The sequence below is a fragment of the Apteryx rowi genome, unplaced genomic scaffold (genome assembly GCF_003343035.1).
Source record: "Apteryx rowi isolate R43461 unplaced genomic scaffold, aptRow1 scaffold_320, whole genome shotgun sequence".
NCBI classification, from domain to species: domain Eukaryota; kingdom Metazoa; phylum Chordata; class Aves; order Apterygiformes; family Apterygidae; genus Apteryx; species Apteryx rowi.
Genome location: NW_020449642.1, coordinates 255,741 through 278,580, shown reverse-complemented (window position 1 = coordinate 278,580; position 22,840 = coordinate 255,741). Strand labels below are relative to the sequence as shown.

Here is a 22,840-nt window from a genome sequence, read left to right as displayed (position 1 = left end):
GAAAACTCCTCATTTTCAGTATCTTTCCCGTAACTGTCCGTGCCACCTCTGTGGCCAGGTAGAAGAGAGAGGTGCTAGGTGGAGGAAAGAGAGTCTGTCAGTGCTCCATAAGCTCAACCTATTATTAGCCACCAGAGAGTCTCCTCCTCAGGCAGGGACACTCTGCAGCGCACTATGAAGTCTAGTGAGGGGTTAACTCGCTTTGCAGCACAGTCTAGTGAGTGTATCTCCTATTTACTGTGACTCAGTTATAAGGTCAGACACTCGCAGACCTGAGTTCGTTGGAACTCCAGCTTCGCTCACAGCCCCGGCGGCTGTGCTCCCCTTGTCGTACCATTGTCTACGTTGTCGTAAAATTGTTCAGGCGGGTTGTCCTGATGCCCCTTGTCCACTTGAAGTGGAGGGTCTTTGTTGATGCTTTCCCATTTCGAGATCTGTAGGATAGCTGACTCCTAGCTATCATTTCTAGTCATGCTAAACATGCTAAGAGGGGAGAAGTTCCAGCTGTTTTGGTGGTATTTTGTGTTTCAATAAGCACGCAAGCTGCAAATGTTTTAAAGATTGCTCAGCATTAGAAATGAAGCCCTGGATGCATCCATGAGCAATAAGAGCAAGCAAGCGTTGCAAAGCAGCTCTCTGCAGCTTACTGCAGAGAACTGGTCTCTCTGAACTCATGTCTTTGGTGGCCCAGTGCTTTTCTGCAATTTGAGCTATCCAAGCAATTTGGGATTCTTCTCTGCTCACCTTCTCCTCCAGTTTTGGAGAAGATTTGGGGACTTTCTGCAAATTGCATGACAGTTTGCCAAATTTGACATCAGTCTGTGAATGTGGGGAACATTTGGCTTTTGCTTTGACTTCTTCATCATGGTGAGTGGCCCAGAGGTATCTGTTTTAAAAGGGCTACACCTATGTGTGGTTGAATTTTCACAGTTTCAGGGACAGTCACCATAGGACAAGTGTGATCAGGAATATGATTCAAAGGCTTATCTCTTTATCCTAAAAGCATGGGTTGGTCTAACAAAAGGTAACTCTCCCTGCGGGCTCTGCCTCACTGCTGTCCTTGTCTTTCCGTGCTCATGGCCTGAGATCAACACAAGGCTGGTCACTGTTTCCAGCCTTCTCCGTTCATTTTTTCCCTACTCTCTGGGCCTTGCCTGCAGGTGCTGGTAAACCTCAATGACATCAACGACAACCAGCCCACCTTTCCGCGGCCCTACGAGGGACCCTTCGACATCACGGAAGGGCAGCCAGGCCCACGCGTGTGGACCTTCCTGGCCCACGACGGGGACTCGGGGCCCAACGGGCAAGTGGAGTACAGCATCATCGATGGGGACCCTCTCGGTGAGCTGAGACTCACCATTGGTGGCTGGGTCTCCCCGGGGTTGCACAGGTGCATGCATGCCCTCGCATCTTTCTTGTCCACAGAGTGATTTAGGGAGCAAAAGAGTTGTCAGATAGGCCATGCCCTGCTGCCCGCTGTTTCTACTGCTTGCTTTGAGGATCCAGGTGGTTGCAGCCACCTTTTCTTGGCCATATGAACCACTCTTCAAGGGCTGCCCTGCCCATGTACAGCTCCAGTACAGCTCTAGCCCTGGCAGTGCTGCTTTTTGGATGCCCTGGCCCCATCGGTCCCAAAGTAGGTTAGCCTGGCTCTGCAGAGACAGGACCGGGCTGTTGTGATGCTGCCCCAGCCTCTCCTTGAGGGCGCAGAGATGCCCATAAATACCTGACGCGTGCCCACGCGGTTTCATCTCCGCACGCCCGCGTGCCCCACGCCGCTGGGTGCAGCGACGCACACCCACGCACCGTCTCCGCTCCGCTGGCGGCTGCGCGGGGGACGGCGAGACCTGCGCGCCGGCAGCGCACAGCCCCGCCGCAGAGCAGAGCAGGCGTGGGTTGCGTTCCCCGTATTTCTCACCAGAGTCGGTGTCACATCTCCATTCCCATCTCTCTGCCCCTTAAAGGAGCCTGGGTCCCTGCCCACGCTCGGGCAGAAGACGTGCTTGCCTTCAGTTTTTTGTTTGTTTGTTTGTTTGTTTTCCCCCAAGCACGAATTTGCCATTAGGCAGGGGAGGGGGTGGGTGGAAAAGCCTGCAATGGCTTAGGAGCCCTGGAGGAAGCGTTTCAGAAAAGCCATCCTCCCAAATGTTTGCTTCTGCAAATTCAAGGTTTCGACACCAGGAAATCCTGTTTTGAGCAACAGGAAACTTTAACCTGTTAGTGGCCGGCAAGGGGGGCCTGGGACTTGCACAAGTTAAACCACGAGTACAAAGGAGAGGCCTGCAGGGGTGGGGTGGAGGAATCTGTTTAAAAATAAAGGCAAAAAAATAAAGCCGAAAGAGAAACTGAGAAATGCAAATGCTCAGCCCCGTCCCCTCGCTGCCCCAAGGACTGGCAGGGCTTGGCTCCCCCAGGAGATAGCCCGGCAGGCTCTGTTTCGCTGATCGCCTCCAGAAATCACTGCCTCTCAGTTCCCCAGGCAGATGAATCCCTGTGCAGGCACCGCAGGCAGATGTTTCGCCGGCCCGCAGGCTCAGCCTCTCTCAGCCTCTAAGAGCCACCGAGGGACGAGGGAGTTTTCCCCCCTCCCTGCAGTTTAGGGGCTGAGTTTCTCTGTAACTCATGGCAAAGCTCTCGCTGCACCCCCGAGGGAAAGCAGCCCCACAAACGCCCCTCGGTGCCCCAGAGCAGATGGCAAAGCAGCCCCGGGCGTCCCCAGCGTGCTGCAGCTGCTGGGACGTTGCGTGCAGCTGTCCTTCAGCGGACGGGTGGCCTCCACAGCCACGGTGACTTCAGCCAAGGGTTTCTGGAAGGCAAAGCCCCGTCCCGTCTACCAGCTGACCCGAGTTGCAAAGCGTTTCCCGAACAACCTGGACACAGTCCCTTGGCTGCATGAGGAGCTGGTGCCACGCAACCTGGGCAGTTCCCAGGGCCTGGGGAGTGCTGGCAAGGCTGGCGTCAGCCGCGCTTCAGAAAGGCCAGACCAAGGAGTCCAGACACCTCTTCTTTGGCCGTTCAACCAACCAACGCTACTCCCACTGGTACCCATGGGAAAATCAGCCCTTGGGAAAGACCCTGGGTGCAATAAGAGGCTTTGGGGGCTGTAGTCCCCAAGGCCACCAAACTCAGCGCCGCGGCGGCTGTTGCCTCTCGCTCTGAAACGCTGCATCCCCTTGGGAAGAGGGAGGGCAGGCGTCCCATGGCACAGCACGGTGCCAGCGATCGGCCCGCTCTCTCCGCTCCGGCAGGGGAGTTTGTGATCTCGCCCGTGGAAGGGGAGCTGCGCGTGCGGAAGGACGCCGAGCTGGACCGCGAGAACATCCCCTTCTACAACCTCACCATCGCTGCCCGCGACAGGGGGGTGCCTCCGCTCAGCTCCACGGTGAGGCCCGCAGGGCAGCACGGGGGCTCAGGGAGAGCGGATGACCACTGGCGGGAGGAGGCCACCATCCATTCTCAACCTCCTTCCCTTGCCTCTGGGTCTCCTCTGCCTCGGCTCTCCTCTCCTCGTCTTCCTTCTCTTCCCCTCCCCTCCTCAGGCAGCAACCAGGAGCAGGAGAGGGGTGTGGGGAGAAGAGCAGAGCTTTCAGCAGGGCTTTTCAGGAGGGACCATTAAAATGGGGGAGAAGCAGTGCCGACCGTGTTTGTACTGGTGTAAAACACGCCAGGGCAGTGAGCATAAGCAGGCAGCAGCACCGGGGAGGTCCCAGCCCAGAGAGCCTGGCAGAAGGTGGTGGGCTGCAACATGAAACAAGAGGGTGAGGGCAGATTAGCCCGCCCGCCGGACAGTCCGTTTTTTTTTTACCATTTCACATGTATCAGCATTGGGTTTTCCTCTCGTTGTGGGGGAAGAGGCTGGCAGGAGGTGGGGAGCTGCACGGCAGAAGTACGGGTCTGTGGGGCTCTGGCTAAGCCGGCTTGCGGGAAGAAGTCCAGCTCTTGCACAGGAAAAGAGTGGGAGGGATGGAAATACATGTTGCCCGCCAGATCCCAGATTGTTTCTCTCCCTGCCAGATCCTGGTGGGCGTGCGTGTGCTGGATATTAACGATAACGACCCCATGCTCCTCAACCTCCCGATGAATCTCACCCTCAGCGAGAATGCCCCTGTCTCCAGCTTCGTCACCCGCATCCTAGCCCGGGATGCGGACAAGGGGCCGAACGCTCTCCTGACCTTCGACATCACCTCTGGCAACTCGGAGAAAGCCTTTTACATCAACAGCACTGTACGTCAGCTGCGGCTCAGGGCTCTCCTGCGTGCCGGAGTCTAGGGAAGCTGGGAGGTGGAGGACAGTCGCTGCATGTGGGCTCAGCACCCATCTTCACCCGCAGGCACCGACCCACACATGCACGTGTTTTGCATGCTGCCTTGCATACGTGGAGTTTGCAAATGCTGGCCTAGTGCGGCTTTGCCTAACCTGGGTGGAAATGGGGGTAGGATAGTGGGAAAAGGAGGAAGGCACGGCACCAGTAGGACACCCAGGAGGAAGTGCACCTCACTTCCATTTAATGCATCTCCTCCCTTTTCTCTTGGCAGACTGGCATCATCTATGTAAACCGCCCCTTGGACAGAGAGCGGGTGGCCGAGTACAGGCTCACCATCACAGTGAAGGACAACCCCGAGAACATTCGCAATGCCAGGCGGGTAATTATGGACGTGCTGGGACTTCCCAGTGGAGCAGGAGTCTGGAGGCAGGGCGGGCGGGAGAAGAGGCTCCTGCCACGGCCAGAAAACAGATGGTGTATTTACGTACAGCATTTCTAATAGCAGCCTCAGGCCCTGAAAGCATCTAGGGGTCACAAGGAAAGGGCTGCAAACCCAGCCACCAGGACTAAATCCAGAGAACTGCACCACTAGACTTCAGGGCAAATTCAATGTTTCATGCTGTACTGTGTGGCCATGCTCTGGCTCAGGCCCCAGGCTCAGCGGATTCACTGCTGAGTGGCACAGGGTGATTGGTGGGGTGGAGTTGGACCACCTTCTAGCTGCGAGACCAGGACTACTCTCCTGGATCCAAGCAGGGAGCAGCAGGCAGGCAGCAAGGTGCCCATGCCATGGTTCTCAGGCAGCTCCCATGTCCTCCCTGACTAGGTTCTTCTGTAGCAGGCAAAACTCCCTGGGGACTGGCAGCTAGCAGTTATGTCCTGCAGCTCCCTACAGAGAAAATTCAGGAGTGCATCTCTAACTGATCTGCTGCCTGCCCTGGCACTGTCAGCTCATGTCTAGTACTCTGCATGGTGTCAGTAACACAAGTCAGACTTGGAGGCAGGACTCCAGGAGACAGCAGTAGCCATGGCATCATGGAAGGTAGGCCAGAATTGAGCCCAGAGAGCTGGATGACTACATTGATATTGTAGCATCCTTTGGCCCTGCCAGGATCTCCCATGCGTCACCCTTTGGGGTGTGGACTGGGAAGGGAAGCCCAGCCATAGGGTTAGGAGCCTTACTGATCCTCCAAGGTTCTCTTGGGAGCAGAGTATTGTGGTTGCACGGGGCTCCAGGTATGCCCGGTGCTGAACTGGATGCGGTAGAGGTGGGACGTGAGCTGGGGAAAGGACGTTGCAGTCATTGCCCTCTTGTCCTTGTTTTCCTTCACACACCTTCAGGATTTTGACCTGCTGGTCATTTCAATAGCGGACGAGAACGATAACCACCCCCTCTTCACTCAGAGCTCCTACCAGGCCGAGGTGATGGAGAACTCGCCCCCAGGTAGGTCTCTCCTCACTTCCTTATGTGTCTCTGGCCTCCTAGAGACTCTCTTTAGGGCCAGACGAGGGGAGGTGTCTCCCAGGCTGTGCTGGAGGAGCCGCCATCGGCTGAGCTCTGACGGTGCCTTTGAGCAGTGAAACGCTGCAGGCCAGTGGGAAGGGGTGCTGCCTAGGAGGGGGTCCTGCCGACTGCCAGGGCGGCTCAGCCAAAGAGCTAGGAATATTCCTCCTTTTTTTTTCCCTCCTGCCACTTAAATTGCTCCCTGCTCTCAGACCTCAGATATCTTCATACCCAGCTTCAGAGGCTGGTAACTACTCACAGGCAAAGGCTTTGGGCATTTTGAAAAGACCAGGTTGGATCTCAGACACGCAGAGGTTTCTCAGCAAGGTCTCCATGCACACGTGCATGTGTATGGGGGAGTCTAGCAGCAAACCCCACCACCCGTGAAGCCCTTGCATGCCACGGCACTGGGGGCAGCTTGTCTGACAGATGTGTCTGTTTGTTTTTAGCCGGACGCTACGCCTCCTCCGCCTGGGCCTCGCGAGTCAGTCTGCCAAGGCTGCAGCAGCCGCCCTGCGCTGCCTCGCACCCGCAAGGCCTCGCTCTGTTTGCCTCCTCCATCCATCCATTGCTGTCCCTCATGCGTCACCGGGGCGAGAGGGGGGGCGTGGGGGGCTCCACAGGGGCGGCTGCCCCTTGCTAAGCCTTGTCATCCCATTCAGGGACTCCCATCACGGTGCTCAACGGGCCCATCCTGGCTCTGGACGGCGACCAGGGAAGCAACGCTGTGGTGACATACCAGCTCCTGGAAGCATCCCCAGACCTCTTTGTTATCAACAACAGGACAGGTGACGTGGCTCTGTGGGCCTCCCACCCCAACCCAGAGCTGCAGGGCTACCGTGCCAATGCCACGGTGCACGTGGTGGGGTCTGTCACCCGGCTTCTCGATCTCCTCTAGGTGCTGTTTCAGTCAAGTCCGGCAGGGTGATAGACCGCGAGGCCTTCCCGAACCCTCACCTGGAGTTTACCCTGGTGGCTAGTGATGTGGGAGGGCTGAACAGCACGGCGAGTCTCAGGGTGACCATCCTGGATGAAAACGACAACCGCCCCATCTTCCACCCAGCGTCCGTGACAGCGCGGCTGCGGGAGAACAGCCCCCCAGGTCAGGACAGGTCCGACCGCGCAGGGCAGCTGGGTCCCACCATGGGCGCTGGGCAACCCTACATGCACCAGGGCGAGGAAGATCCTTCAGACCTGGCCAGAATGTGGTTGAAGGGAAAATCTGGGAATTGGGGCTGCTCAAGTTGCCCTGGGCTTAACAGTATCTGGGAAATCCCAGGTAAAGACAGGGCAGTCAAGTACTTCATTCGTTGATAGAGCAGGCTCTCTGAAAGATCCCAGGGGAGCCCTGGCCATCGCTGTAGACCACTCAATGTACACCCCTTAAAACGTGCCACCGCAGCCTGGCAGCGGTACCCAGCACATCCCGACACAGTTTGACATGCAAAGCCTGAGCATCCGTGTGGCTCCCAGCATGCGCCCAAGCAAAGGCCTCAGCGTGGTGCAGGAATTACCCCTTTTCCACCCAAGTGAGAGTGCCAGGTGTCTTCCTGTCTGCCTGCTGCTCTCTGCACTGAGCACAGGAATAAAGCCTGCAGCTACTGGAGTCTCTCCAAGCCTGCTCACCCTGTTTGCAACACGTTCAGAGCCAGGCAGAGCTGGGCTTTGCCAAAAGAAATCTCAGATTGCTTAGCCAGTGCTCTGGGACTCAGGTTGGCTCCAGCTACCCTCCCTTTAGAGGGCTGTGTCCCCTCTTCCAGGCTTTTCTGTCCTCCGGGTGACGGCAACCGACGCCGACAGTGGCCTCAACAAGCAGCTGGATTACCGTATCGAGGGCGGGGGCCAGGACAGGTTCATGATTGACACCGCCTCGGGGGTGATCCGCGTGGCCAACATCACCATCGACCGGGAGGAGCGGGATGCCTACCGGCTGACGGTGGTGGCTGTGGACCAAGGCACGCCAGCGCTCTCGGGCACGGCCACCGTCAGCCTCTTCATCGACGACGTGAACGACTGCCGGCCCGAGTTCATCAACCCCATCCAGACGGTCAGCGTACCCGAGTCAGCCGCCCCCGGCACTGTGGTGGCCGAGATGACCGCTGTCGACAGAGACCTCAACCCTCGCCTAGAGTACTACCTCCTGGAGATCGTGGCCCGCGACGACACAGACGCGCTGGTGCCGGACCAGCAAGGAGTGTTTGCGGTGGATTTTAAGACAGGTAGGAGAGCAGGAGGGGCGGTGCGGGCGGCGCGGCTTCCTCTCCTCTCTTCTGCTCCTCTTCTTCTCTGCCTCGAGGTAGGTGTCCAAGACACATGGAGGGGAGGTGACGCTCCCCTCCTGCCTCCGCGCTCTTCTCTCTGCCAGTGTCCGTCTCTCACGCTGCCTTGTTCTCTCTCTCTCCTGTGCTCTGGCAGTGCCGTTGGCTGACTGACTTAACTAACCCTTTTCTTTTCTTTCCGGCTCTCGGCCTGCCAGGTTTGTCTCTGTGTCTGTGCAAGTCCTGCCCGTGTCTCTTGTCCGTGCCATCCGTGGTCTGCCCCCATCTCACTCATGCCCATCCCATCGCCTCCGCTCCCGGCCGCCCCCCTCGGCGCCCGCTGGGCGCGCGGTGGCTCTGCAGCCTTCGCAGACTGAGTGCAGGCACCCCCGGCGTGCCTCGCTGGGGGTGGCCTGCAGGGGTAAGTGGTGCGGGGCGGTCTCTGCCACGGGGAGAGGAGGACGTGGTGTTTCCCTGCGTCCCACGCTGCTCTGCAGGGCCGAGGGAGCGCCTCGGCCCTAGGAAGCGCCTGCTCTGAAGCCCACGTGTTTTGGAAGCATAGAGCTGATTTGGGAAAGAAAAACTCCCTTGTCTGCATGGACAAGACTCTTAAAAGAAAGACATCAAGAACCTGAGCTAATGTGGATGGGGATCACTCCGGGAAGCACCAGAAATTGCTCCCAACCCCGGTATTCCTCTCCCTCTGCGCAACCCAGCCCCTACCCTGGCTGAGGCAGCATAAGACCCAATTAGCTGGGCAAAGAGGAGCAGGCAGGAAGGCAGGAGACAGGAGGCAAAGAAATTCCTCCCCCCCTTAGCTGCCAGTTGTTTTTCCCATTGAGCTTTTGGGGAGAGGCAGGAGAGCAAGCGCAGTAACCAGCTGGTGCAGACCTCTCTGCCTTGGGTCCCTGGCAGGATGCACAGGTACAACGTGTAACCAAATCTTTTTGGGATTCCCAGGAGCTGTGAAAGTCAAAACCCCCCTCAACCGGGAGCTAGTGGCCACCTACGAGGTCACCATCTCCGTGCATGACAACGCCAGCGAGGTCCTTGACCACTCGGTCAGCATGCCCAATGGTAAGTGTGGTCTTGCGCTTCAGAGCAGGCCAGCGAGTGAGGAATCGGGGCTGGCAGCCGCCTGGGGTACACGCAGCCTTTCCCAGGCAGAGTTACAGCTCCAAATCATTTAGCCGGCTCCCAGCCAGTTCTGCTTCTCCTCTTTGGCCCTCCTTTACTGGCTGGCCCAGATATGCCAGCGATATCTGCCCCCATGACGTCTTGCCAACCCTGCTCCTGGTAAATGCATGTCTGTGACCTGGCCTGTTCTAGCTCTCAGGAGGTGCATTAGACGGGGCATTTGCCGACAGTAAGGCAGTGTGCCTAGGCATGTAGTGTGAGCACAGGGTTTGCCAGGTGCCAGGGGACAGCCGGTGTGCACGCTAAGGCACTTGCAGGACAGGGGTAGGTCTGGAGTAGGTGAGACTGTCACACAGCCAGCTCAGGGCCCAGGGGCTTTGCTGAATTTTTGCTGGTTTTTTGCTGGTTTTGTGGTGAACCAGCTCAGTTCTATTGGCTTTCTGGGAGTTTCATGCTTCCATCTTCACAACCCTCTCTTCTCCCTTCTTTCCCTCCCTTCTCTTTCTCCTTTGTCTTCTTCCTCTCCTCTTCCCCCTGGTGTCCACCTCGCACAGCCAAGCTGACCATCAATGTCTTGGACGTCAATGACAACACGCCCCGTTTCCGCCCCTTTGGGGCCACCTATTTCACTGAGAAGATCCTGGAGGGAGCCACACAGGGCACCACGCTGATCTCCATCTCGGCAGTGGACCCAGACAAAGGAGCCAACGGGCAGATCACCTACGAGCTGCTGAATCTCTCCCCGGAAGGCTACGCCTGCCTCGAAGACCAGTCGGCAGGTTGGTGGGCAGGGAGAGGTGTAAGTCCCCTAAGCCCTGTCAGAAAGACAGGGGAAAGGGGTGAGTTTGACTACGGCCCCTTGACACAGCCCAATCCTAAAAGGGTCAAGCTGTATTCCTTCTGTAAGAAAGCTGGCCAGGATTTGGCATTTGAGGGCATAATATTGATGTCAAAAACTGTCTAACCACAGCATTGGGTAGATGTGCACCTCCGTGAAGGTGCTGTGTCTGATTTCCAGCTCAGTAAGTGTCCATGGGACTTACCCTATAGAGAGATTTCTCTAATTCATTTCTCTCCTGTGTCCTGGCAGAAGAGACTCCTTTATTCCAGCGAGGCCATCACAGCTATGAAGCCTCGTCTTGTGCAGTGATAATGCTGTCAGGAGGGGATCTGGGGCAGGTTTCTCAAAGCAGGTGTCTGCTACCCTCTAGGGAAGGTCATAGCCAACAGGACAGTGGACTACGAGGAGGTGCAGTGGCTGAACTTCACCATTCGAGCTTCAGACAACGGCTCTCCCCGCAGATCTGCCGAGATCCCCGTGTACCTTCAGATAGTGGATGTCAACGACAACAATCCCATTTTCAGCCAGCCGTCCTACCAGGTGAGCTGGGCTGACAGGACAAAATGGACCCAGATCTGGGTGCTCTCAGAGGATCAGCTTCTTCCCTCTGTATGTGCTTGAACCCTCTGAAAAAGATGGTCAGCCCACTGAAGCTCATGCTTTCACTGAAGGTCTGCGTTAGCTGAGTATTAACTCCTTTTCTCTACTAAAACAGCAAGTGATGAAACAACCAGTCCTGTCTCCTCCTCTTGCTTGCAGAAAGCTGTCTTTGAGGACGTCCCGTTGGGTACGGTCATCCTGAGGGTCAAGGCCACGGATGCAGATTCTGGGCGTTTTGCTCTGATCCAGTACAGTCTAGGGGATGGAGAGGGCAAGTTTGGGATAAATCCCAACACGGTAAGAAGCCAACTGAGGCTGGAACAGAGGGGAAATCAGGGACGGGAGACTGGGGTGGTCTCCTGTCTCCCCCAGTGGCCACGGTCAAGGGGAGCATTGGGCTGGCTCTGAATTCAGTGCTAACCCAGGCTGTTTGGCTGCACGCAGCCTTGTTGTGGGTGCTGGGGCTCAGGATGAGGCTGTTTGCCTGAGCAAGGAGGTGAGACAGCCTTGCCCCCACGCCTCGCCTGCTGTCCCCTCTCAAGTAGCAGATCTGCCAGGCGAGAACCACCTGAAGGTTTCCGTGTGCTACAGGGTGATATCTACATCCTATCCGCCCTGGACCGGGAGAAGAAGGATCACTACACGCTGACCGCTGTGGCCAGGGACAACCCCGGGGACGTCTCTAGTAACCGTCGGGAGAACTCTGTGCAGGTAGGGCTCTCCTCCTCCCACCGCCTCTCGTGCAGTGGTGTCCAGCCCTGTCTACAAGAAGATGTCAAACCTCTGGCTTTCCTCCCCAGCGGGTTTGCTCTAGGGGGGAATTAGCAAGAAGGAAAACCAGAAGGCCCCAAGAAACAGGGGCTGTTGGGTGAATGCTGCAGAGAGAAGGCCTGAAGGAAAGGGACCATATGGGCACTCCCTGATCTGCTCCAGTGCAAAGCCGCCCAGCACCTCCCAGTTCAGCTCAGATGGCCAGCTTTGCACAGCGGAGACTGAGCCCTCCAGGGAGAGGGATGGAGGGGCAGGGGGATGGGGATGCTATTGTGCTCCAGTGCTCCGGCCAGCTGCGGAGTGAATGGGCCTCCACCCTGGGCCACTGCTGTTCCCATTGTCGGAGACAGGAATTCATTCAACAGAGAGAAACGAATAGCAGGAAGGGCACCGCGGGCCTACAGCAGAGGCATGCTGTGCTGTCCGGGTCACGGCAGGGGTACGGTTGCCTGGTCCCTGCACAACCATCTCCAGCCTCAAATAACCCACCAAGCTGTGTCTTAAACATTTAAGGTGCTGATCACAGTCCTGGACATCAATGACTTCAGGCCCCAGTTCAGCAAGAGCCAGTTCAGCACCAGCGTCTATGAGAACGAGCCAGCAGGGACATCTGTGATCACCATGAGCGCAACAGACCTGGACGAGGGAGACAATGGGGTGGTGACCTACAGCATCGAGGGCCCCGGAGCAGGTAGGCACTGGCAGTGGGGCGTCCTCCGTGGGAACGGGGGAAAATGCAAGGTTAGGAAGAGGAGGAATTGGAGGGGATGTGTGGGCCAAGCCACATTTCCCGTGTCCTTCTGTGGTTAGATGCTCCCGGGAGCAGCCGCTTTCAGTATTGTTCTGCAGTTTCCAGTTCCTCGTGGCGTGACATGTTACAGCCTTGCCTACCTTTATACTGCAGCCAGGCATTGACTTCTGCCCTGATCTCCTCCACCCCAGCCGCCTCTTCCTGGATTTTCTACATACAGAAATGTAGCTTGTGTCCTGGAGCAAACTCACTGCACGCCCTAGAGGAAAGCCAGAAAGGGCTAGGGATGCATAATGACAGGACCTGAAGTCCAGTATAGCCCTGCACACTGAGAGGGCGTGGGAACCAGGCAAAAGCCAGCATAAGTGTGGAGGGGAAGGCCCAGGGGAATGGCAGAAGATTAATTTTACTGAGATCCATGAGCTCCTCCAACCTCCCTCTGATCCACTGCCTTGTCCCAGCCGGTGTAGTTGCCCTAGGCAGGAGTGAAATGCAGCAGGAGATGGCCTGGGGTTGGAGGCCTTTGGAGCTGCCCCGAGGGAGGGACTCAGCAGCAAGCAGGGATGCTCTGAAATGACGCCCTAAGATCTGAAACGGCCTTAGGCAGGCTGCTCTGCTCCATCACCGTTGTCACAGGGCTGGTACAGTGCAGGCCAGGGATTTCCCACCAGCAAAGGATGGCTGAGGGGTGTTCTTCTTCTGGGCAGACTGGTTCCTGATTTATACCACCTCATAATTTATCTGGCTGTCAAGTGTCCTGAGCCAGAGGTGTGTTTATTTTGTCCCTAGAGGCCTTCAAGATCAATAAAGACTCTGGGCTCATCACGTCCCGGCGGCGTTTGCAGTCCTACGAGAGGTTCAACCTGACTGTGGTGGCCACGGACAAAGGGCGACCCCCTCTCTGGGGGACAACCATGCTCCACATTGAAGTCATTGACATTAATGACAACCGTCCCGTGTTTGTCCGCCCACCCAACGGCACCATCCTGCACATCAAGGAGGTAAACCCTGAGGCAGGGGTGTCTGCTCACCAGGTGGGAGCAGCAGGGGTGTGCATGATGGCACGCCGAAACTTTGCCTGGAAGTATCCACTGCCCCCGCTTCAACTCTTGGTGTTCAGCTTCCTTTCACTACAGAAGGGAGGAATAGTCCAGGCATCTTCCACTGCCAGGGACCAAACTTGGCTTTGTGAAGGGTTAAAAGAAAGCAAGATCAAGAAAGATGTGGAGCCACTGGTGAGAGTCTAGGGCAGAAAAGTGGGAACGAAAGCAGGGAAACACAACTGAAGAGATTGTGTGTGGGGATTGCTTAGCCAGAAGAAAACAGCTGAGGGGAAGAGGTGATAACCATCTTTAGGCCCCTAAGAAGCAGCCATCAGTGGAATAATCTGTTCTCTGTGTCCATCAGAGATAAAACAAGAAAGCTTAGATTTAAGATGTGACAAGAGGATTTTGGTCACACTTGCTATGGGAGGATCTGGAGAGGGGATAGCATCTCTGTCAGTGAATGTCTCTAGAAGTTAGACTAGCACTTCTCAGGAGTGATGTGAGTAGAGTTAATCCTGCCTTGGGGCAGGAAGGTTGACAAAACCCTTCTCCATGTGCACCTGAGCCCGGATAGTGAATAGGGATTCACAGGGCAGCTTTGGGGAACAGAAACTCCAGCAGCACGCAAAATAGGGAAACCGTTGGTCAGCGCGTGCTGAGTGTATTTATAAATGAGGGCTGAAATGCTGACATTTAAGACAGTTTCTCCTTTCTGAGAAGCCATGCTTAGCTCAGGCCAATCCCAGATGTGCACGCGATGCACGTGCCCAACCGAAGGAAAGCAAAACTCTGCATTTCCCGTCTGGGACTGCATGTCTGGGCTGCGTAGCTCCCACCCCAGAGCTGGGGAGCAGCCGTGGCAGCCAGATGGCAGCTGAGCAGCGAGGCCCCAGAGCCAGGTGCACTGCCGGCGGGGACACGTGGGCAGTGTGTTGCGAGGCTGCGCGCTGCTAACACATGCAAGCCCTGGGTGGTGTGTAGGCACTACCGACCCCAGTGTGATGGGGTTTGGAGAGGCACAGGGAGCATCCAGCCTGGGTGCAATGCCATCCCTCAGTCCGGACTGCTCGTGTGCCAACAGGAAATCCCACTGGGGTCCAACGTGTACGAGGTCTACGCCACGGACAAAGACGAGGGCCTCAACGGCGCAGTCCTGTACAATCTCCTAAAAACTGGCGCAGGAAACAAAGACTGGGAGTATTTCAGCATCGACTCTGTCAGTGGGCTCATCCAGACGGCAATGAGGCTGGACCGGGAGAAGCAGGCAGTATACAATGTAAGCACGGTGGGAGCAAGCCCGCAGTAGTGAAAACTTCACACCAGCCACTTAGCAAGAACCAGTCAAAGTGCCTCAGGTCAACTGTTTTCTGGAGGAGATGGTGGGCCCCCTACCAATTCCCTGCTAAATTCCCCCAAAATACTATTCTGCCCAGCCACCACCTCCGTCCCTGTCTCAGCACTGTCTCCACACCCCGTTTGGCCACGTGGCCTTGCCCAAGGCAGCTCTTTCGCCTCTCTCTGCAGCTGATCATCGTGGCCTGCGACCAGGGCCAGCCGGCCTACGAGACCATGCAGCCCCTCCAGATCGCGCTCGACGACATCGATGACAATGAGCCCCTCTTCCTCCGGCCGCCCGTAAGGCCCCGGGCCACTGCAGGGGGCAGAGGGCTGGGGGTGCCCAAGGTGGCGAGAGAGGCATCAGGCGGGAGGGTGCGCTGGACAGTGGTTTGCATGTGCCGTGGTTTGCTTGCCCTGCGATAATGCTCCCTTTCCTTATCCTGGGACCTCCTGGCAGAGGGACAGCCCCCAGTACCAGGCACTCTCTGTCCCTGAGCACTCGCGGCCCGGCACCGTGGTGGGAAACGTCACCGGCGCGGTGGACGCGGATGAGGGCTCCAACGCCATCGTCTACTACTTCATAGCAGGTAAGATGGGGTGCGTGGCTCTGCTTTGCAATGGAGGGAGCTTAGTGAGTTTGAGGAGGGCTGAGACTGCTGCCCTCAGCCACTGTCCCTTGGGTATCTCTGCTTCTGCCCGTCGATCCTTGCCCTCCCCAGCCCTGAGCCTCCTCCTGCACATCCCTCACCAACGTTTTGTGTTGCTGTGGGCTGGGTTTCTGCTGTGGTAAGCAAGAGAAGTGACACTTCAGAAATCCCAATCCAAAAGGCAGCTAACTTGGCTCCCCTTTCTGCATCCCAGCTGGGAACCAGGAGAGCAATTTCCAGCTGAGCCGGGAGGGGACACTGCAAGTCTTGCGAGACCTGGACCGGGAGAAGGAGCCATACTACTCCATCATTGTCAAAGCATCCAGCCAGAGGAACTGGACACCACCCAGGGGCCACTGGGCAGGCAGGGCCCAGGCCTGGGACCTCAGCACAGACCTGACGCTTCAGGAGGTGCGGATCTTCCTGGACGACATCAACGACCAGGCACCACAGTTCACCAAGTCGGAGTACACAGCAGGTAAGGGGTGCCAGACTGCGCCTGGGGGCACATGCTCTGGTCTTGAGCACCCAGAGCAGGTGATGCTCCAGGGGAAAAATAGTTTTCTCCAAGGAGGCTTTGGGGAAGGTGCAGAAAGGGGTCAGGAAAGGATCTGAAGGGAGGACAGAAGAGCCAAGCCCACAGTCAGTGTGGCAGTGGCGGCTCTGAGGACGAGAGGCTCCTTCAGCAGTCTCCCTACCTGGCTCCAACTCTCCTTTCCTTTTCTCTCTCAAAGGGGTTGCCACAGATGCCAAAGTGGGTTCAGAGCTCATCAGAGTTGTAGCTGTGGACGCCGACGTGGGGAATAACAGCCTGGTCATGTACAACATCCTGGGGATCCGCTACATCAAGCAGCACTCCAACGACTCCGAGGAGGTGGCCAATATCTTCAGCATCGGTACATAGCCTGTGTGCCGGAGGAGCTATGGCCAGAGGTGTCCTCATGGCCGGGGTAACCAGGCAGCACAGCCAACCACCCTTCCTTCGCTCCTCTTTCACTCGCCCACAAGACAGGTGCTGGCTTTACATGAGGAAATTTGTAGGGGTTGCAGTAGGTTGTCCACCAGGTCTTGTTTTTCAGGTCCCTTCACAGGCCTCACTCGATTTTGCAAAGGACATGTAGAGCTGTCCGCCATGTCCTTTTCCTTTACTCTTTAAGTTTTGCTTCAGGGCCCTTTACTGGGAGAGTGAATGGTGTTTAAAAGAGATCAGGGTCCCCCTGTCAAGGCACAAGGAGAAAGAGCAAAAAGAGTGCAGCGTCAGGCTCATGGTCCAGGCACCTGCAGTGCCCCTCACCCCTTTGCCTGGCCCAGTCACAAAGACAGCCAAGACCCTACCTGTCCTCAGGTGAGTGGTTTAAAGTGGCTGGGTTAATCCTGGGCTTGTTATCATCCTTCCCCCCAGGTACCCTTGATGGGATCCTGCGAACCTTCGACCTGTTCACAGCCTACAACCCTGGGTACTTTGTGGTGGACATCATGGCTTCTGACCTTGCGGGCCACAATGACACAGCCATTGTGGGGATTTATATTCTGCGAGATGACCAGCGAGTCAAAATCATCATCAATGAGATTCCTGACAAGGTTAGGCAGTTCGAGGAGGAGTTCATCAGCCTGCTTTCCAACATCACAGGTGCCATCGTCAACACGGATGACGTGCAGGTAACCACCTTCACCCACTGCTTCACTGGGGCTCTGTCCTGAGGAGATACCCTGACACAGAAACCCAGCCAGAAGGTTTCCACCATGACCACTTCCAAGAGAGCCGTCCTCCTTTCCTTCACTTTATATTTTATGGGTCTGTGCAGGAAGCTTCTCTCTCTGGCCATGGATGGGGATCAGAGCTGCCTGGGACAGCCTGGCTGTGTTTAAGGGTAGTTATAGGGAACATTTGGGTCATTGTTGGCCAACTGAGCCAAAATCATGTCCTTGTTCTGGAAAGAGGAGGTTTCTTTGAGGGGAGGGAAGGTCTCTCTGCTGCCTGGGAAGGTCTCTTTTGCTGGTGCACTGTCTGTATAAACCAGAGGCTCCCCAGAGCCCAATTCTAGGGACTGGGTTGTCCCCACACATGCACAGGCAATGGTAGCCAGGCGTGCTGGAGAGCACTTCTTTGCCTTTTGCAGGGAGGGGACAAAGACATCAAGGAGGGCTTTGGAGGTTTGTTTTACAGTGAAGCAACACCTGTTTGCTGGTTAATGGCATCTGCTGCCTTGATGTGAGCAGCCAGAGCAGTGGGAAAGTGGGTTGCAGAAGGGCTTGTCAGAAATGTGATAGCCTGCTAGAAGACGCCTGGGCTGGAGGTCTTTAGTGGAAGGGGCCCAAACCAGCCCCATGCCGGGCCTGAGGGTCTCTTGCCATGCAAGCACACCTTGGGGCATGCTCAGGAGATGCTCTGGAAGCAGACACCTGTCTGGTGTTGCAGACCTTGCTGTCTCTCCCCAGTTCCATGTCGACAAGAAAGGCCGGGTGAACTTTGCGCAGACAGAACTGCTGATCCATGTGGTGAACAGGGAGACCAACCGGATTCTGGATGTGGAGCGGTACATTGCCCAGCCCCTCGCCTGGCCTGCCACTCTTTGGGCTTGTATAGTCCTCAGGAAATGTCATTAATTTTGACATGCCTGAGCAATGTGAGGAGCCTCCCATCAGCCCCTGTATCCTTTCTCTTCCCAGGGTAATTCAGATGATCGATGAGAACAAGGAGCAGCTGAGAAACCTCTTCAGGAACTACAATGTGCTGGATGTGCAGCCCGCCATCACCGCCCGGCCGCCGGACGACCTCTCAGCTCTGCAGGTAACGGCCTCATCCCCATTCTGTGTCCCCAGCTGCCCTTGTGGTCCCTCATGCTATGGCTGCTTGGCCGCACTCGCACAGGCTTGCTGTCAAAGGGAAATGTACCTCCTGCCATGACACACCTCCAAGCAGCCCTGGAAAGAGGAAGATTTCCAAGGTGCTGGTGTGTAGCAGGATGGGGCATTTCTCCAGGGACCTGCTGCCTTCTGGGCATAGCTAGAGAGGGTCACAGTTGCACTCTGCACTGGCTAGCAGTTGATGTGGTGTCCCTTCCCATTCTCCATGGCTTCCTGATGGTCTGGAGAAGCTTTTTCCCCAGTTAATGTCACACGGGTGCCCAGAGTCGGGTGCTGGATCAGTCCCAGATGTTGCCGATACCCCTCTGTCTCTCCCAGATGGCGATTATTGTGCTGGCTGTTCTCCTCTTCCTGGCTGCCATGCTCTTCATCCTCATGAACTGGTACTACCGAACAGTGTGAGTATCGCCCGGGCTCTTCCCCGCCAGCTGTCCTCTTGCTGTGACCCAGCCGGGGGGCAAAACAGGCAGCATCCTAGCTGTGAAACTGCATCGAGCTGACCTCTGGTTACAGCACAGGAAAGCCTTTCCAGAGATCTTGATATTCTAAAAGAGCCTAAAGCAATGCCTAAGGAAGGGCTAGTGGATTCAGAAATTGTCCCTCTTCCCTCAGTATATTGTTGCTTTAGCAATATTACCTCTCCCTGCCATGCTTGCTATCTGTATAGGGATTGGTTTGCAGGATTATTGCAGATCTGTATGCCTCTCTCCTTTAAAGCATCTACCTTGATTGCTTCTCTAATTTCCTCTGTGTCTTTATTTTGCAGGCACAAAAGAAAATTAAAAGCTATAGTGGCTGGCTCCACAGGTGAGCTATGTTGGGGTTTTCCAAATGAAAAACAAAGTGCAGTGTATCTAACAACCGGGAGGAGTTACATCCGAGGGGTGTCCTGCACACCAGAGAGTGTGAGCACTGGTCCTGGGGAGAAAACCCAGTGCTGCAGGGCATGGAGAGACACGGGGAGTGAGAGCGGGCTGTAAATCAGAGTGAACTTGCACAGCTAGAGGTGATGGGTGGGTGTGCAGAAGTACTGACCCATGCCCCCCGCCGTGCAGAAATGCAACCTCCAGCTCTGCCTTTTTGCAGGGAACAGGGGCTTCATGGACATCATGGATATGCCAAACACCAACAAATATTCCTTTGATGGGTGAGTTATCCCCTTTCCCAGGGTTTGCTACGTGGCACGTCGGGTCACATCATGGGCTCGAAGGCTGCTCGTGTGCGAGGAATGCCGGCTTTTTTCGGCCAGGGACTGTCAGCCTCCCACGGCTCTTGCCTTGCATTAACGGCTGTGTCTCCTCCTTGGGCAGGGCCAACCCCGTGTGGCTGGACCCCTTCTGCAGGAACATGGAGCTGGCAGCGCAGGCAGAGCACGAGGACGACCTGCCGGAGAACCTGAGTGAAATCACCGACCTGTGGAACAGCCCGGCCAGGACCCATGTGAGACACAGCCCCGGGCTGGCCCACCAGCTGGGTGGCGCAGGCGTTCACGCTGGCCTGCTCCTCAACTCCCTGCGTAGCTCCTGGTCAGCTGTTGGAGACTGAAGTGGGGCAGGGCAGTGGAAATTGTCCTCTGTCACGATGGTTCAGGATTGCAAGGATGACTGTCGCTTAGCCTGTCGTGGGGGGACCCAGCTTCTGGTGCAAGGGGTGGCAATGAGAAATGAAGTTACACAGGGCTAGCCACGGGGGGCAAGGATTGACGGGAAGGTGATGGGGACCTTGATGTTGCCTTCATCCTAAGACAGAGGAAGGCTCCTCCTCCCCGCGCTGTGTTTTCAAGTGCCCTCTCCTCTCTCAGGGGACCTTCGGCAGAGAGCCTTCTGCGGCCAAGCCTGAAGACGACCGCTACCTCCGGGCCGCCATCCAGGAGTACGACAACATTGCCAAACTGGGGCAGATCATGCGCGAGGGGCCCATCAAGGTGAGTAGGGTGGGCGCCCTCTCTCTGCCATGGACATCCTTCACGAAGGGAAGCAGGGTTGTTTCCTACAGCTCCTGCTTCCAGGGGAGCGGCAGCGTCACTGGAGAGTGATTTTGCTCCAAGAAATGCCGGGATGGGGCCAACTTCTTCTGTGGGGGACGAAAGGCGCTCCCTTGGATAACCATCCTCTTTCCCTGCTCCGCTCAGGGCTCTCTCTTGAAGGTGGTCCTGGACGATTACATGCGCTTGAAAAAACTCTTTGCCCAGCGGATGGTGCATAAGGCCACCGCCAGTCTGGGGGACCGGTCCTCGGTCACGGAGGTAGACGGGGTGTGCGTGGGCATGGGGAAATGTGTGCCGTGCCCTCTGGGATGCAGTGGCTCCTCCCGGCCTTTGCAGGCTGGGAACCGCTCGCCGGCAGCCGCGGTGTGCCGGCCCCGCTGATGCCCTCCAGCCGCGTGTAGGCAGGCAGCTCTCCTGACGCCTCTCAGCGCCGTGGGCACGCGGGGGTGCTCTGAAGGAAAACGCCCCCCCAAATTCAAGGAGACTGGTTTTTCACTGAAGCTGCTCACGCTGGCACTTCTTTTCCTCCCCCGGTTCCCCACATCCCCCCACCTCTCACGACCCTGAGTGTTTCCTCCCAACTGCTCCGTGCATCACTCTCACTCTTGGCATTTCCCACCCCACAGTGGGGGGCCCCCCCCCCCCCCCTTGGCGGAGTTTGCTCTGTGGGGTGTCCGTCGCCACAAAGCGCCAGTTGCTCTGCTGAGGCTGGCCAAGAAGCTGCAGGTCCCTGCGTGCACGTGAGGCCATCTGTCCTCCTCTGCCCCTCTGAGCTTGTCAGCGCACCAGGCCTTTGAAGCAGAAAGGCTGGGACGCAGCCCTGGCAGAGGGTTTTGGTGCAGGAGGGCTGATGTGGGGAGGGGAAACCCCTCCCCGCTACCTTCCCCCTCTGCCAAGTGGGAAACGGGGCATGCAGCGCGGAGGAGAGCGGTGTGATGGGTGGCATTGCTCAGCCTCTCTGCCCTCCAGCTGAGGCCAGGCTTCCCTCACTCCTTTTCTTCTCCACCTGCTGCCCAGAATCCTTGTTTGCACACATATCACCAAATCTCAGCCAGGGTCCAAAATACCCCCTCGGCCTTTGCACGAGGTTGCTGGAGGCGTGAAGCGGCTCGGTGCAGGCATCTGGAGCATGCCTGCGCTGGGGAAGGGCTGACCCCGTGCATGCTCCAAGCGAACGAGCCATTCGGCTAGAGACGTTCGTAGCTGTTGAGCCCATCGTGATGCTTTGAGGCTGCTTAAAAAGAGGAGGCTCCGTCCCTCTCGCTGGGCGTTGCACGGGGAAATGAGGATCCCCCGTGGCCCTGGCGGTGGTGGTGATCTCTGCGTGGGCCTTTTGCAGCTGATCCAGAAGGACCTGGATGAGGAAGAGGAGCACAGCCCCGGCCAGGGGAGCCTCCGCTTCCGGCACAAGCAGCCCGTGGAGCTGAAAGGGCCCGACGGCATCCACGTGGTGCACGGCAGCACGGGCACGCTGCTCACCTCCGACCTCAACAGCCTGCCCGAAGACGACCAGAAGGGGCTGGGCCGCTCCCTGGAGACGCTGGCCGCGGACTGCGGGGGCTACAGCGACCACAACGCCCGCACCGAGTCGGCCAAGTCCACCCCCCTGCACAAGATGCGGGAGGTGATCATGGAGAGCCCGCTGGAGATCACGGAGCTATGACCAGCGGCGGCGCGCGCCCGGGCTCCCCGCGCGGGGGGAGGCCGCGGCGGCAGCAGGGGGGCAGGAGGCAGCGCGGAGAGCTGCCCGCGCGCGCGGCCCCCTCCCCGCCCCGCCGGCATGAGGCCGGCCGGCCGGCGCGAGCCAGCCGTTCCGTCTCCACCCGGCCGCCTCGGAGAGCTCGGCTCCAGGAAAGGGCTCTCAGGACCGGGTTGCTTTTACTCGCGTGTCATTTAATCATGGAATCATTAAATTTTTTTTATTTTTCTTAAAAAAAAAAAGTTTTTTTTTTTAAAAAAAAGCAAAAAAAAAAAAGGAAAAAAGCTAAGTGAATGCAAGTGTTTGTTAGGAGGCCGGGCAGGGGCCGAGGCATGGTGTACCCGAAGGCAACGCAGCCTCGAGGCCGGCAGACTTGGAGGCTGCCCCGAGCCGGTGGCACTGCTGTCCCCTCCCGAGATGCATGCCGGGGACGAACCATCCCGCCGGGGCCGAGGGCACGGGGAGGGCCGGGTCCGCTTGGCATTAATGTGTGTCGTCACCTTTCCGGAAAGGAAAGCCCAAAAACAAAAAACAAAAACAAACAAACAAAAACCCCGAAGACATTTCTCCATTTTGCTGGCTTTACCAAAACATAGCGCGACGTCAAAAAAAAAGCGAGAGACTGACAGTAACTGGGGTTTCTGACTGTAGAGTGTTCGTGTGTATCTTCTCCTTTTTTCCTTTCTCTTTCCTCCTGGCGTCTGCGTTGGTTTGTTTCCGACAATACCTTGCGGAGAGTTTGGGGGACCGGTCTGTTACGGGAATCCGAAATACACTATCTATGGCTTTGGTTAACCTGTCTGTCATCCTTGCCGGGCCCCGCGCGTGCCCCTCGCCCGCGGCAGGGCGGCCGCTGCTCGCTCTCCGCACGCGATCCAACGGCCCGGGGCCAAACCGCCTTTTCAAATGCAAAAAAAAAATTAAAAAACCCAGCTCATTTTATTTTTATTAACTCCCTCCCCATATCTCTATATCAGTCTATCAATATATCTATATCTATATCTAGATAGATAGATATAGATAGATTGATTGAGATATAGATATAGATATAGATATAGATATATCTCCAGTCTCCAGCGACCCACCCCTAAGAAAGCCCCAGGCGTCGAGCGGGACCCCGCTGCAGGGG

General features: G+C 56.9%; 2 protein-coding genes across 3 annotated transcripts in view; one reads left to right on the top strand and one right to left on the bottom strand.

Annotated features, from left to right (window-relative positions):
* The window catches only part of CDH23 (cadherin related 23), a 223,917-nt gene extending 202,242 nt beyond the window's left edge, over positions 1-21,675 (top strand). Inside the window, exons 39-68 of one of the 2 annotated variants that reach the window (XM_026071044.1) lie at positions 1,161-1,341; positions 3,249-3,382; positions 4,015-4,224; positions 4,536-4,643; positions 5,606-5,708; positions 6,431-6,556; positions 6,667-6,870; positions 7,529-7,987; positions 8,987-9,103; positions 9,718-9,942; positions 10,375-10,544; positions 10,764-10,901; positions 11,196-11,315; positions 11,889-12,066; positions 12,916-13,127; positions 14,254-14,448; positions 14,697-14,807; positions 14,968-15,097; positions 15,372-15,635; positions 15,892-16,053; positions 16,560-16,816; positions 17,597-17,694; positions 17,828-17,948; positions 18,344-18,423; positions 18,792-18,832; positions 19,112-19,172; positions 19,336-19,465; positions 19,827-19,949; positions 20,157-20,270; positions 21,352-21,675. In XM_026071044.1, coding sequence (XP_025926829.1) covers positions 1,161-1,341; positions 3,249-3,382; positions 4,015-4,224; positions 4,536-4,643; positions 5,606-5,708; positions 6,431-6,556; positions 6,667-6,870; positions 7,529-7,987; positions 8,987-9,103; positions 9,718-9,942; positions 10,375-10,544; positions 10,764-10,901; positions 11,196-11,315; positions 11,889-12,066; positions 12,916-13,127; positions 14,254-14,448; positions 14,697-14,807; positions 14,968-15,097; positions 15,372-15,635; positions 15,892-16,053; positions 16,560-16,816; positions 17,597-17,694; positions 17,828-17,948; positions 18,344-18,423; positions 18,792-18,832; positions 19,112-19,172; positions 19,336-19,465; positions 19,827-19,949; positions 20,157-20,270; positions 21,352-21,675 — 4,896 coding nt within the window. The remainder of the gene's footprint in view (positions 1-1,160; positions 1,342-3,248; positions 3,383-4,014; positions 4,225-4,535; positions 4,644-5,605; positions 5,709-6,430; positions 6,557-6,666; positions 6,871-7,528; positions 7,988-8,986; positions 9,104-9,717; positions 9,943-10,374; positions 10,545-10,763; positions 10,902-11,195; positions 11,316-11,888; positions 12,067-12,915; positions 13,128-14,253; positions 14,449-14,696; positions 14,808-14,967; positions 15,098-15,371; positions 15,636-15,891; positions 16,054-16,559; positions 16,817-17,596; positions 17,695-17,827; positions 17,949-18,343; positions 18,424-18,791; positions 18,833-19,111; positions 19,173-19,335; positions 19,466-19,826; positions 19,950-20,156; positions 20,271-21,351) is intronic. The other variant, XM_026071045.1, reaches the window with a different exon arrangement.
* A 1,032-nt stretch (positions 21,676-22,707) lies between these two features.
* Positions 22,708-22,840, bottom strand: part of LOC112968610 (prosaposin-like) — a 10,584-nt gene continuing 10,451 nt past the window's right edge. Inside the window, exon 6 of the mRNA XM_026071033.1 lies at positions 22,708-22,713. Coding sequence (XP_025926818.1) covers positions 22,708-22,713 — 6 coding nt within the window. The remainder of the gene's footprint in view (positions 22,714-22,840) is intronic.